This window comes from Ictidomys tridecemlineatus, chromosome 3 (genome assembly GCF_052094955.1).
Source record: "Ictidomys tridecemlineatus isolate mIctTri1 chromosome 3, mIctTri1.hap1, whole genome shotgun sequence".
In the NCBI taxonomy this organism is placed as follows: domain Eukaryota; kingdom Metazoa; phylum Chordata; class Mammalia; order Rodentia; family Sciuridae; genus Ictidomys; species Ictidomys tridecemlineatus.
In genome coordinates, this window is record NC_135479.1 from 52,610,131 (window position 1) to 52,625,238 (window position 15,108).

The window sequence follows — 15,108 nt, forward strand, 5'->3', positions numbered from 1 at the left end:
AATTATTATTATTTTTTTGGGTGGTGGTACTAGGGATTGAATCCAGTGGTGCTCTACCACTGAACTACACCACCAGTCCATTTTATTTTTTATTTTGAGTCAGTGTCTGGCTAAGTTGCCAAGGCTACTTAGCGAACTTTTAGAAAAGGGGTAAAGAACTTTCAATGCTCCTTCCAGAAATGAAATCAATATTACCAAAAATATTTCCTAAAATAGTACCTAATATTTCCTTACATGACATCAATATTACCTAAAAATTATAATGAATCCTTGTGCACCTATCACCGAACCCAGGAACTGGACTATTATTAGTAATATGCATTTGCTAGAGTAACATTCCTTGTTCTACTTTTTGCTTCCCATGAGAATTCACCATCATATGATATTTCATATTTACTACTCCATTGTTATGTTATTATTTGTTTTCTATGAAGGATGGAGCCTGGGGGTGCTCTCCCACTGAGTTACATCCCCAGCTGTTTTTATTTTTGTTTTTTAAGATAGGGTATCACTAAATTGCTGAGGCTGGCCTTGAACTGGAGATCAACTCAGCTTCCTGAGTTTCTGGGATTACAGTTGTACACCAATCTGCCCATTGCTTTTTAAAAAATATCATGCAATTGTAAATGTATGTATGCTTAAACTATGTTTTGTTTAGTTGTACTTGTATATGAGCTCTATAGAAAAAGTATTCCATTTATTATAGTGTAATTTTCCAGGAGTGACATTCTTTAGAAAATATTATATTTCTAAGATTCTTTCATGTTGTGTGTTGTTGTGAAAACTGGTTGTTTTTACTAAAAATGTTTAGAAACTCCAGAAAAAAAAACTAATAAGAATTCAAGAAAGGAAATAATCTTGATGATCTCTGGTTCTGTGTGAATGACTTTCCCAAAGGGTCTAGCACCCGCTCTTCCAGCATTGTCTCCAACTCCTCCCTTCTTCAGGATTCAGCCTCCTGACACAGTGCCCCTGACCAATGCAGAATGTTCTTTAATTCTTTTTGTATTAGGGATTGAATCTAGGAGCACTTAACCACTGAGCCACATCCCCAGCCCTTTAAAATATTTTATTTAGAGACAGAGTCTCACTAAATTGCTTAGGGCCTCACTAAGTTGCTGGGTAGGTAGCTTTGAAGTTGTGTTCCTCCTGCCTTGGCCTCCTGAGACATTGGGAGTACATTGTGCACCACTGTGTCTGGCACAAGGCTGATTGTTCTAAGGATGCCATTCGTCCCTGGCAGGGATAGAGAATATATGGATTTGGGACTGAGAAGTCTGTACTCTGGCAGTCAAATGTGTCAGATGCACAGCCCTTGACTTGAGGGCCTCATTTCCCATTGTGTGCACAAGAGCAGAGAAGCAGGCTGGTTGGCAGAGGAGCAAGATGCTCAGGGAGGGGAAGAGACCAGGATCTGAATCTAAGATTCCCAGTTTCTGAGGTCCTAATATGCATGTGACTTTGGGATTCAGAGTTAACTCTCCTGAATAAATTAACTTGAATTCCACTTTGCAGCCACTAGTATGCACTAATGCCTGCCAGGAATTATCCTTTATGATTTCTTTTCCTTTGGTACCAGGGATTGGACCCAGGGGTGATTAAGCACTGAGCCACATCCCCAGCCTTGTTTAATATTTTATTTACAGACAGGGTCTCACTGAGTTGTTTGGAGCCTTGCTAAACTGCTGTGGCTGGCTTTGAACTTGTGAAGCTCCTGCTTCAGCCTCCCAAACTGCTGGGATTATAGGCATGTGCCACTGTGCCCAGATTATGCTTTTGCTCCTTCCCTGTTTGTGTTTTTGGATTTGGGACTGAGAAGTCTGTACACTAAAAATCACACACACACACACACACACACACACACACACACACACACACACACACAAGATGGCCTTGAATTCGTAATCCTCCTGGTCAAAGCTACCCAAGTCACTGGGAATACAGGTGTGTGCCACCATGCCTGGCTAAAAATGATAATTTAACAGTAAGAACTGCACTTACTGGGAATTTACTATGGGCTAGTGTGTGCTTTTGTTTATTGTCTCATTCCATACTCAAGCCAAGTCTATGTATGAGACAAGTGGTATTGTTCTTTTCTAATAGATGAGTGAATTTAGGCATTAAAAAGGCTTATATGACATCCAGGTTCACAAAGCTATTTAGGGGAAGCTCCATTCTTTGTGCCTCTGCTATCAGACCCCAAAACCTGTGTTGTTAACCATGTATATCATTGTCTCCAGGAAGGAAACCAGCTCTGGCGGGGTTCAAACTCATTTCCTAAATCCGAAAGCTCACAAGAGTTCCAGGGGCTAACTGAGATCTGGAAGCCACTATGATCAGATTGTCACGGGTACCTCATTTATTTTCTTATAATTTAAAAGGGAGGGGCTGTGGCTGTGGCTCAGTAGTAGAGCACTTGCCTAGTATGTGTGAGGCACTGGGTTCGATTCCCAGCACCACATAAAAATTAATTAATTAATAAAGGTCCATCAACAACTAAAAATATTTTAAAAAAATAATTTAAAAGGGAGGTTGGAGGGCTGGGATTGTGGCTCAGCGGTAGAGTGCTCACCTAGCACGGGCGGGACCCGGGTTCAATCCTCAGCACCACATCAAAATAAAGGCATTGTGTTGTCTCCATTTACACCTAAAAAATAAATTTAAAAAAAAAAGGAGGTTGGAAGAGTCTTCTCAGTCTATCTATACCCCTAGGCTCCTCTTCATCGTATATTTTCCTTATTCTGGCTCTGAGAAAAAAAGAAGAGAGACAAAGGGAAGAGGTAAGGGGTTGGTGACTGTTGACCAGAAGTGAGTAAAGATGGGAAGAAGGAAAGGGATTGGGGAAAGTTGTTGGAAGGCTGGTGACACTTGAAAGATTCATCCAAACGACAATGGAGGGAGGTTGTTTTTCCAGAGGACCCCTTTCTTCTCCTTCCCTTGCTCTATCAGTGAGGATTTGGGATTGGGGTTAGGGCAGAGGAAATAGGAAGAAAAAAGGAGATCCTCAGAGACCATTGCCTTAGTGAAGAGAGAAGCTGAGGAAGGTCTCCGATCCATGGTTCTGGGCTGGCGCCTAAGGAACAAGAGTTTTGAGAAAGGGTTAGAGTGGAAGCCATGGTCCCCTCCCCCATCTCACTGCTTCCCCAGGAATATTCCATGGCAGTTAGGGACCCTGGTCTGCTGAATGGTTTGGGGGCCTTTTCTTGGATCTGGAGCTCAAATTCCTAATAAGAGGCCCCCCCATTCTTTCCCAGACCCCAGGCCCTATGTTGGCAACTGACTGCCTGATGGAAATATTCAGAAGATGATGGACAAGTAAGCCAAGCAAGGGAAGGAGGAGATGGGATAGAGGAGAAAAGGGGTGCAAAAGAAGGGGGTCAGAGTCCTCTAGGGGTCAGAAGGAGAAGGAGACCAACATCTGAGGCCTGGAAAAGAAGGGGGAAGGCTGGGGAGCAGAGTTGAGGTGAACCTGGGGCAACAAGAGAGGATGCAGACCTCTGTCCCTTCTCCCGATAGTAAAAAGCAATCGCCCTCGGATCATCGCCGGAACTCCGCATTGCCCTTGCAATGGAGAATGACACATAGCTCCCGCTGGATGGCGCAGGTGGCAGCCTCAGAGCTCAGCCTAGTGGCCTTCATCTTCATGCTGATCATGGTCTTCTCCAAGAAATGGTTACACCCCTCCGGGAGCCGCTTCTATAAGCGCTATCCCAAGGATATAAACAACATCATCCATACCTCAGTCCACGTCATGTCCCTGGGGCTGCTGTATACCTGCCCAGATAGGAGCTGTTCCCAAGTAGAAAATGAGAAAGGTGAGTTCCGCCTCGCCTCCTGGCCCCCAGCAGCCGGCCTTGACCTCTGTGGTTGTTCCTGGCTATTCTTGTCCCCTTTCTCCAAGTCATTTTCATTCTTTGACCTGCAAGAGGGCTCCTCTGTCATTGAAACCTCCAACGATTATTTTCCCACTCCACCCTGGAGAAATCAATTGGCTTGACCCCAGGGAAAATGGCACTGCTTTAGATAAGATCCAGAGCCAGGTCTGTGCTTATATAAATATTATGAGAGTGTGGTACTCAACCCTTATAAATCACTCATGAATCATGGAATCCACCAAGGAGGGCTTGGAGGCGGGGGTCTCCTTCTTCTAAACTGGCATAATCAGAGCTTTTAGAGGACTCCCTGGAATGTTCTCTCCCACTCCCTGGTCCCAGGTACTTTTCTTCTGCCTCAGGCCTTGTTTCTCTGGGCCCACTTGGGGTCTCAAGAACTTTCCTTTTTCTGTGGATGACTTCCTTGTTCTTTTCTTCACTGAATTCTTCTACCTACTTCATTCCTTACTTTTAAAATTTTATTATTTATTTATTTATGGTACTGGGGATTGAACCCAGGGCCTTGTGCATATGAGGCAAGCACTCTACCAACTGAGCTATATCTCCATATATATAGCACAATTTTTCATATCTCTGGTTGTATACAAAGTATATTTGCCCCAATTCATGTCTTCATATATGTACTTTGGATGATAACGTCCACCACATTCTACCTATTTCTAATCCCATACCCCCTCCATTTCCCTCCCACTCCTCTGCCCTATCTAGAGTTCGTCAATTCCTCCCATGCTCCCTCTCCCTACACCACTATGAATCAGCTTCCTTATATCAGAGAAAACATTCGGCATTTGGTTTTTGGGGACTGGCTAACTTCACTTAGCATTATCTTCTCTAACTCCATTCATTTATCTGCAGATGCCATGATTTTATTCTCTTTTATTGCTGAGTAATTCCATTGTGTATATATGCCACAATTTTTTTTTATCCATTTATCTATTGAAGGGCATCTAGGTTGGTTCCACAGTTTAGCTATTCTGAATTGTGCTGCTATAAACATTGATGTGGCTGTGTCCCTGTAGTATGCTGTTTTTAAGTCCTTTGGGTATAAACCGAGGACTGGGATAGCTGGGTCAAATGGTGGTTCCATTCCCAGTTTTCCAACAAATCTCCATACTGCTTTCTATATTGGCTGCACCAATTTGCAGCCCCATTAGCAGTGTATGAGTGTACCCTTCCCCCCACATCCTCACCAACACTTATTGTTGTTTAATCCTCATAATATCTGGCATTCTGATTGAAGTTAGATGAAATCTTAGAATAGTTTTGATTTACACCTCTCTAATTCTAGGGATAATGAAGATTTTTTCATATATTTGTTGATTTATTGAATATCGTCTTCTGAGAAGTGTCTGTACAGGTCCTTGGCCCATTTATTGATTGGGTTATTTATTATTATTATTTTTTTGTCTTCTTATTTTGAGACAGGATCTCATTAAATTGCTTAGGGCCTTGCTATGTTGCTAAGGCTGGCCTCAAACTTGCTTTCCTCCTGCTTGGGCCTCCAGGTAGCTGGTAGTACAGGGGTTTGTCACCATGCCCGGCCTCATCCCTTTCTCTTTCAAGTCTTATTCCCTCCCCTCACTCTTAGGAACTGAGCTTCCTTTCTCAGCTTGGGAATGACCAGAGCTTTGGATGCCTACTTCCATTTATTTATTTTCCTTAAAAAAAAAAAAGTATATGGCTATTATTTTCTTCTATTGTGAAACTAAAACATCTTTATAACAATACATTTGGGGAAACAAAAATTATCATATTCACTTCTATTCCGTTTGTTCAATTAAATCCTCAGCCAATTGTAAAAGATAGGGATAATTATCCTTACTTTACATAAGAGAAAATTGGGTCTTGGATTAACTATCTTGTTCAGGTTCACACAGTTATTAGGTTGAACCATATGAAATAGCAATATTTGACTGCTTCTCACTTACAAAAAGCAATTTCGTATGGATGAACTAACTTGATAAAGGCATGTATAGAATTATAACTCAAATGTGTCTGGTTTTAAAGCTCATGGAAACATCTCGCTCTGTGGTACTACTCAAAGATGACCAGGCTTTTTCTTTTTTTTTTTTAATTGAAAAAAATTTTTTTCTTTTTTTTTTTTTATTGGTTGTTCAAAACATTACAAAGCTCTTGACATATCATGTTAATTGAAAAATTTTCAATGGATTTTACATAGTTGTACATATGGTTCATTAATAATTTTATATTATTTAACATTTTGTCTTCCTAATACATAATAGTTGTCCTTACTAGAAGTGATGATAATATTTAACCAATTTATCCTCATTCACTTGGTTATTTTATCTTCCTATTATTAGAAAGTTCATTTCCAGTTTCTTTTTTTTTTTAATTTGTATATCATGTCTCTTTTTTTTTCCAATTTCATATTTAAAAAAACAGGAGCAGGCTGGGGGATAGCTCAGTGGTATAGTACTTTTTTATTATGTACCAATCCCTGGGTTCAATCCCCAGCACAGAAAGAGAGAGAGGGAGAGAGAGAGAGAGAGAAAGAGAGAGAGAGAGAGAGAGAGAGAGAGAGAGAGAGAGAGAGAGAGAGAGAAGAAATTTTTTAAAAAGTGGGGAAAAGGAGCAACAATGTTTGTTAATTGTGAAGTTTTTTTTCCCCCAATATTGAGAATTAATTCTTTGAGATAAATTTCCCCCGATGGTTTACAGGATCAAAGAGTACTAATATCTTATGACTTTTTAAGAAAAAAAACCCATATTGCTTTCAAAAAGTATTATAGATTGAGCCAGTTGCAGTGGCACACATTTGTAATCCCAGAGGTTCTAGAGACTGAGGCAGGAGGAATCACAAGTTCAAGGCTAGCCTTGGCAATTTAGCAAGGCCCTAAGTAACTCAGTGACACCCAGTCTCTGGGGTTGTGACTCAGTGGTGAAGGGCCCCTGGGTTCAAGCCTTAGTAACTCCCCACACTCTTCAAAAAGTATTACATGCTGAGCATCCCTAATCTGAAATACTTAGGACCAGAAGTGTTTCCAATTTTTAATTTTTTTAGGATTTGGAATATGTAGATATGTAATGAGTTTTTCTTTTCCTTTTTTTGTTCTGGGTATTGAACCCAGGGGTGCTTAACCACGGAGCCACATCCCCATCCCTTTTTTTATATTTTTATTTAGACACAGAGTCTCCCTGAGTTGCTTGGGTCTCAATAAATTGCTGAATCTGGCTTTGAACTCAGGATCCTCCTGTCTCAGCCTCCTGAGCTGCTGGGATTACAGGTGTGCACTACCACACCAAACCATAATGAGATTTATTAGGAAGGGATCTGAGTCTAAATATCAAATTCATTTACATTTCATGTACACTTAATACACATGGCATAAAGGTAATTTTATATAATACTTTTAGTGTACACTTGCATTTTGACTGTGACCCATTATATGAGGTCAGCATAGAATTTTCCACTTGTGTTGTCCTGTCAGCACTCAAAACAGTTTCAGATTTTGGAGCACGTTGGATTCAAATTAGGAATGTTCAATCTGTATGCTTCTACTAACAACATGTGAGAGTGCTTAATTCATTGTATGTTTGCCAGCCAAGGCTAAACTGAAATGTATAAAAATATAATATTTTTCTTATTGAAAACAGTGGCATTTATTGTGGGAAATGCAGAAAAACTTAAGAAAGAAAATAAAAATCACCTAAGGTTTCCTCACATAGATATAATCACAGTGGACATTGTAATGGATTTCCTAAATTACAATCTAAATTCAACAGATTTTGTTTTGGAAACTACACTTTGGTTGTAAGCACTTACTCATATCATTGAACAATTATTTTATAACCATTAATTTCAAAATTTATTTGATTAGGTAATAAATGAACAAAGTAACCTTTCAAAAGAGAAGATTATTCAGCCAAGTGGGCCACCTACCTCTGGCAGTCAGTCTCCCTCCCCATTTTCTCACATTTTTCCCTAGAGAAGTTTCTATTCAGAGACAAACTTCTGTTGTGTTATTTTTATATTTTTATATTTTATTTTTTATTTTTTGGTGATAGGGATGGACTCCAGGGCCTCCTACATACGAGGTAAGTATGCTACTGCTGAGCCACACCCCCAGCTGAGGATGCTGAGGATGGAACCCGGGTCCTGCCTGTGCTAGTTGAGCGCTCTACCGCTGAGCCACAATCCCAGTCCCCCACCATGTCACCATTTTTAATGAAAAATAATCATTCAATGTATGGGAACACTGTCATTTATTATACAAATCTCTTGAAAATCCAGAAGCTTGTCGGACATATCAATAGCTCTGCAAAGAAGATCTCTATAGTGAGATTTGGGTGATAAGTCCTTAACATAAATTCCCAGAAGAAGTGTGGCTGGGTCAAGGGGCCTTAACAATTCAGAATTGTTTTTATATTCTGTGTCAGACAACTCAACAGAAATGCTACCTACCAGCAGTATGGGAGAGTGCCTCTTTTCTCCATGTACTCTTCTATAGTAGGTATTATCAATTTTATTTATTTATTAATTTAAAAAATTATGTATGTGTGTGTGTGTGTGTGTGTGTGTGTGTGTGTGCGCGCGCGCGCTGGAGATTGAACCCAGAGGTGCTTTACCATTGAGCTACATCCCCAGAACTTTTTTTTTTTTTTTAATTTTTAAATTTTGAGACAGGGTTTTAGTAGGTTGCTTAGGATCTTACAAAGTTGCTGAGGCTGGCCTATAAATCTCCTACTTCAACCTCTAGAGTCACTGGGATTATACATGTTAGGCAAGCGCTCTACTACTGAGCCACAACCCCAGCCCTCAACTTTATTCTGATGTTTGCTAATTCAGTAGTTTTTAAAAATCAGGTTTATCAATTTATGTTGAGCTTTATATTTCAAATTTATTGACGTTTGCATTTCTTCTTTTGAGAATTACAGTTCAAATCTGTCCATTTTTTTTTCTGTCGAGGTATTCATTTTCACATGGATTTATCAAGCAATATCATATCAAGAAACTTGGCTTGTGGGCTCAGGATGTAGACCAGTGCTAGAGCATTTTCCTAGCATGCCCCATGTCCTGAGTTCAATCCCTAGTAAGGTGGGACGGAAATCTTGGCCTACTTAAAAAGTATAAGCGTTGTTCTACTATTTTCACTAATGTGCATTTCTTTGGTTTATAAATGGGACTGAACATTTTCTCCTGTTTGTTCATTTGATTATATTTTATCTTTAGTGAATCCTGAGCTCATCCTGTGTTGTCATTTTCCTCAGACACTTTTAAGATATGGACGAATCACCCACTCTTTGGGGTAGCCAAGGTAATCTTCAGCTTGGCGCTGGGGATAGGCTTCCTGCTCACCATCTGGTTGCACTTGCCGTACTTGCCCGGTCTTCAGAAAGTGCCTGCCTTTGGCTTGATTGGAACCATCATGAGCTTCTGTGAAGGTGCCCCCCAGCTCTGAAAAAGGTCCTTAGTTCTCCTAACCCATGTCTTCCTGAGGGCACTTCTCCCTTCTTTGGGGATGGTATGGGAGTTTGGGGATGATGGGAAAAGAGAACTGAGAGTTAAGCTACATCATTTCCCAGTCTCTGGAGAGATGGAATTGGAAGGGTTGATTCCTGTGAGCCTGGTGGGGGTGGGGATGGGGAGGGTGGGCGGTGGTGGGGGTGAGGTGCTGTGGGCTGTGTCGTCATGGGAGTTGTAGTTTGTGACTGTAGTTCTCCTCTGGGATTCTCAGATGAATAAAACCTCTCTATTTCCTGCCTCACAGTCACCCTCATTTTCTCTGTCCTCCTGTTGTACCCTATTAACCTCTGGATCTTCGAGGTGAAGAAGAATCTGTCTGTTCCCCTTGGTTGGAGCTATTTCATTGGTTGGCTGGTATTTATCCTATATGTCAGTTGTGGTGAGTGGCCAGGAGAGCACTTGGGGAAGGAGAGGATGTGGGTGGGTCAGGGCAGAGCAAGTGTGGAGGGAAGGGCAGGCAATCCCCAGGGACAGGTTCTTAGGAAATCTCACTTCTTGTCACTCTTCTTCCCACTCTCCAATTTCCTTTCCCCAGGAATCCTTTGCTATTTGAACTACAGAACTTTCTGGAGTGTGATTGTGAACCATCCCTCTCACACCGGGTCCTGCAGTATTAGTGGCGGCTCAGTGAAAGACACTCTGAATGATCAGACTATATCAGAAACCAATCAACGGAAGTTCCTGGATCGTGAGCAAAAGAATTATACATCTGCCAAGTTATCCATTCATGTAAATCCTTCTAATGACCATTCCCCAAAATCTTGAATAGGTTGGCCCTCAATTTTGTAAGAAATGAGAAAAAGAAAGATTTGGGGCCAGCTCTGTACTCCTTTTCCTTGTCCCTGCCTTGCTTGTAGCTTGGATGATGTGAAATAAACTATCCATCTCTTCCTTATCATGTCTGTTGGTTGTTGAGATGAACACCTTTTTATACCTTTATTTTATTTATTTATTTTTATGTGGTGCTGAGGATTGAACCCAGGGCCTCTCACGTGCTGGGCGAGCATTCTACCGCTGAGCTACATCCCCAGCCCCAAATACCTTTTTTTTTTTTTTTCCGTACTAGATATTGAACCCATTGGTACTGTATCACTGAGCTATAGTTTAAGCTCTTAAAATTTTTTTTTTTTTTTTTAATTTAGAGATGGGGTCTTGCTAAGTTTCCCAGGCTAACCTTGAACTTTTGGGTATTTTGGATTTTTGTATTTTCATGTTACTGTTAAATTTAGTTTATATATCTATTTTCAAAAGTCTATTGAAATTTTGATAGGGATAGTGTTGAATCTATCAATGCAGATGGAGTGCCGTCATAACATTATTTAAGTCTTCCAATTCATGAACACAGCATTTATCTCCATTTATTTAGGTCTTTTAAAATTTCTTTCAGGGGCTGGGGTTGTAGCTCAGTGGTAGAGTGCTGGCCTAGCTTGTGTGAGGTACTGGGCTTGATTCTCAGCATCACAGTTTGAAAAAAAAAGTCTCAACAACTAAAAAATTAAAAATAAATTTTTAAAAAATTTATTTCAGGATTGGGTATGGTGGCACATGCCTGTAATGCCAGCTACTCAGAAGACTGAGGCAGAAAGATTGAAATGTCAAGGCCAGCCTCAGCTACTTAGGAAGACCTTGTCTCAAAATAAAAGACTTGGAATATAACTCAGGTCAATCCCAGTAAGGGAAAACAACAACAACAACGTTTTATAATTTCCAGTAGAAAGATCTTACACATCTTTCATTAGATTTTTTTCTTAGGCATTGACTTTTTATACTAATATTAAATGCTATTAACTTTTACTTTTATAATTGATAATTGCTAACATGTAGAAAAAAAAACAATTGATTTTTTAATGTCATATTTGCATCCTGCAATGCTAACTTATCACTTCTAGTATATATACTTTTAAGATTCAATGAGGCTCAAAAAAGATGCTGTCAGGCTTTCTACATATACAGTAATGTGACCTGTGAATAATGATGGTTTGGCTTTGTTCCTGATATTTATGCTGTTTGCTTCTTTTTCTTAAATAGTGTGTGTGTGTGTGTGTGTATGTGTGTGTGTGTGTGTGTGTGTGTGTGTGGTGTTGGGGGTCAAACCCATGGTCTCGGATGTCAGGGAACCACCACTCTGCCACCAAGCTACATCCCCAGACCTTCTTGTGTTGTTTTATTGGCTAGTCCTACGATGTTGAATAGACTTGGTGAGAATAGAGAATAGACACCCTTGCTTTGTTCCTGATCTTAGGGGAGTAGGGTTTAATGTTACATCATTAAATATGATGTTAGCTGTAAGGTTTTTGTAGATATTCTTTTTTTAATATTTATTTTTTAGTTGTAGTTGAATACAATACCTTTATTTTATTTATTTATATGTGGTGCTGAGGATCTAACCTAGGGCCTCCCGCGTGATAGGCGAGCACTTTACCTCTGAGCCACAACCCCAGCCCTGTAGATATTCTTTATCAAACTGAGGAAATTCCTTCTCATCTGTTTACTAAATGTTTTCTATTTTTAAATCATAGGTGGATATTGAATTTTGTCAGATGTTCTGCATCTAGTGAGACAATAATAGTTTTTCTTTTACAAATATGATGTGTTTTTGCAAATTCTTTTGCAAATATGTCTATAATGACAAATTAAACTGCTTTCCTGGGGTAAACCTTACTTGGTCAGTCATGTTTGAATTAGCTTTAGTATAAATTGCTGCATTTGATTCACTGATGTGTTAAGAATTTTTCTGTTTGCATGAGGAATATTAGCCTATACTTTTCTTAAAATATATTTCCAATATTTTAGTTTTGGGTATCAGTACTATATTGGCTTCATAAGTTGAAAAGTCCCTAAAACACAGCTCTTATTATTCTAGATCCTAGGAGTTCTTTGTCTCTGACTAAACCTTAACTCATATATACAAACGAAACCATATAGGTCTGCCATTGAGCTCATCATTGAGCTTTTTTATTTTGGTTATTGAATTTTCCAGTTCTAAAATTTCCATTTGGTGGTTCTGTATATCTGCTTTTTTTTTTTTGTTGAGATATTCTTTTTTTTGTTTCCCTCATTTGTTTCAAGCATGTTTGTAATTGCTCTTTGAAGCATTTTTAGGATGGCTGCTTTAAAATCCTTGTTAAAAGATTCCAAAATCTGGCATCTCCATGTGGCATCTGTTGGTTAATTTTTTTTTAATCCCTCAAGTTGAAATTTTCTTTATTATTGGTATGATGTGTGATTTTGCATTATATCCTAGGAATTTTGGATACTGTGTCATGAGACTTCAGATGTTATTTAAATTTTCTTTTTTTAGCAGGCATTCTCTGACATTGTGTCATGGGGGAAGGAAGTGTTTCTTACTAGTAGTAATACCACCGGTTATGGGTGATGAGTTTTGCTTCCCCACATGTTGAAGTTTGAACATTAGAGAAGCACACCAAGGCAAGCTTATTAACAGGGTTTATTTAAAAAGGGGTAACATAGACTTCTCCGGGAGGGAGAAGGGGGCCATAAGCTGGTATCCTGGTATCCCAAGAAGCGAAGAGTTCTGCCCTTTTTATATATACTCGGCTTCCTTTGTTCTCCTGCCCTCTTCCCTTATCTTTCTCCTTCCTGCTTACATGACTAGGCATTTGACTAGGCCTAGGAAATGCTCGGTGGGATGGCCAAAAAGTGGAAACAGGTGGGCTGAAGGGGGGGACTAGCGGGATGGAGCAGCCTAGGACACATCAATTAACAACCTTACAGCTTCCTATAGGGAAGGGCAATTCCTGGGACAGGTTACCTTAGCCACAGGTTGGAGCAGGGGGAGGTTCTTGGTAAGGGTGGAGGAAGGGCTCTGAAGGAATTAACATTTCAATCCCTCAGGGGATGGGCTCCAACTTCCCAGACTCACTCAAAATTGGCCTCCTTGATCCGACCTGACTCGATTTACCTATCTATACTGACTGCCTAATTCTGGCTTCATTAGGTGGGAATGAAGGTCCATGTTCCCCATTTGACCTCCTTTGACACGCTGGACAGAGGGATGAGTGCTTCATTACTGCTGGGCAGAGGGGGGATTTCAGGTTCCTCCACAAAATCTCCATTGTCACCTCCTTGGTGGGTGTGGAGGATCCTTGTTATTGCTCCCTCTATGCCCTGTACTTGGGGTGCGGTGGAGGCACTTGTTACCACTGGATGACAGTGAAAACTCCAGTTTCCCACACACCCTCCTCTGGCATATCATTATCAGTGGATGGGACAGAAGTCTAGGATCTCTTTGTGGTCTCCACTGATGCCATATGTGGGTCCCTTACCACCAGGTAGGGGTGAAATCCTGATTCTCTGCTGGGTCTTCACTAAAAGCACCCCAGCAGGAGGTGGGGGAAGGCAGGGGTGGGTGGGAGGAGAGGCACTTTGTAGACAAAGATGGCTTCCTTTGGTTCTGTATTATTTGCTGTAAGTCTTTTGAAGCTCTCTTTAGGATTGTTATGTCTTTTGGATGAATTGATCTTTTAATCATACTAAAACTTTATCTTTTACCTGGTGCAGTGGCATATGCCCGTAATCCCAGCCACTTGGGAGGCTGTGGTAGGAAGATTGCAAGTTCAAAGCGAGACCCTAAGCAACTTAGTAAGACCAGGTATCAAAATAAAAAATAAAAAGTGGGGGCTGGGGATGTGGCTCAAGCGGTAGCACGCTCCCCTGGCATGCGTGGGGCCCGGGTTCGATCCTCAGCACCACATACCAACAAAGATGTTGTGTCCGCCGAGAACTAAAAAATAAATGTTAAAAATTCTCTCTCTCTCTCCTCTCTCACTCTCTCTTTAAAAAAAAAAAAAAAAAAGTTCTTTCCTGCTTTAAAAAAAAAAAAAAAGTGTTGGGGATGTTGTTCAGTGGTTAAGCAACTCTGGATTCTATCCTTAGTAATAATACAAAACAAAACAAAAAAATAGTTTTCTTCAGTAATGCTCTTGTTTTTAATTCTACATTGTCTAATATTAATATAACCATACATACTTTCTTATTTCTAGTGTTTGAAGGATCTTTTTGATCCTTTACTTTCAACAGTCTTAAAAAAAATAAGTGTGTTTCTTACAAACAGCTTGCTTTTTTCCCCCGTTTAAAAAAATTGTGGGCCTGGGGTTGTGGCTCAGTGGTAGAGCATCGGCTTATCATGTGCAAGGCACTGGGTTGGAGCCTTAGCACCACATAAAAATGAATAAATAAAATAAAGGTATTGTGTCCAACCACAATTTAAAAAATTTAAATTGTGGCAAAATAGACATAATGTAAATTTTGCCATTTTAACCACCAGTAATTATACAATCCAGTGGCACTTAGTACATCACTATTGTGTGCTATTGTTACCACTAGGCCACTCCACAACTTTTAAAAATCTTTCTAAATGAAGCTCTGTACCCATTAAACACTACCTTCCTATTTTCCCCTTTATCCAGCCCCTGGAAACCACTATTCTACTTTCTGTCCCTATGAATTTGACAGTTCTAGGTAACTCATATAAGTCTTACTAAGTTGTCCAGGCTATCCAAAAGCTTGTGATCCTTCTGCTTTGGCCTCCTGATATAGCTGGAATTACAAGTGGTAGCCATCACGTCTGGCCAGCACACTGATTTTCACATTATTTAAATTTTTTTTTTTTTAAGAAACCTCTAGGGGTTTTAAGAAACCTCTAGGGATATTGTGGTACATGCCTGGGATCCCCAGGCTGAGGCTGGAGGATTGCAAGTTAGTTAAAGA

At 40.1% G+C, this 15,108-nt stretch overlaps 1 protein-coding gene and 1 non-coding gene across 2 annotated transcripts; one reads left to right on the forward strand and one right to left on the reverse strand.

The window, feature by feature from the left end:
* Positions 1-3,487: 3,487 nt before the first annotated feature.
* Positions 3,488-9,995, forward strand: Odf4 (outer dense fiber of sperm tails 4). The gene is made up of 4 exons (XM_078041097.1): positions 3,488-3,815; positions 9,123-9,296; positions 9,623-9,794; positions 9,914-9,995. Exons 1-4 carry the CDS (start codon positions 3,488-3,490, stop codon positions 9,993-9,995), a joined length of 756 nt encoding a protein of 251 aa, XP_077897223.1.
* On the reverse strand, positions 4,367-4,442 carry Trnam-cau (transfer RNA methionine (anticodon CAU)). The gene has a single exon. It is a non-coding gene; the product is annotated as a tRNA-Met (tRNA).
* Positions 9,996-15,108: the final 5,113 nt, after the last annotated feature.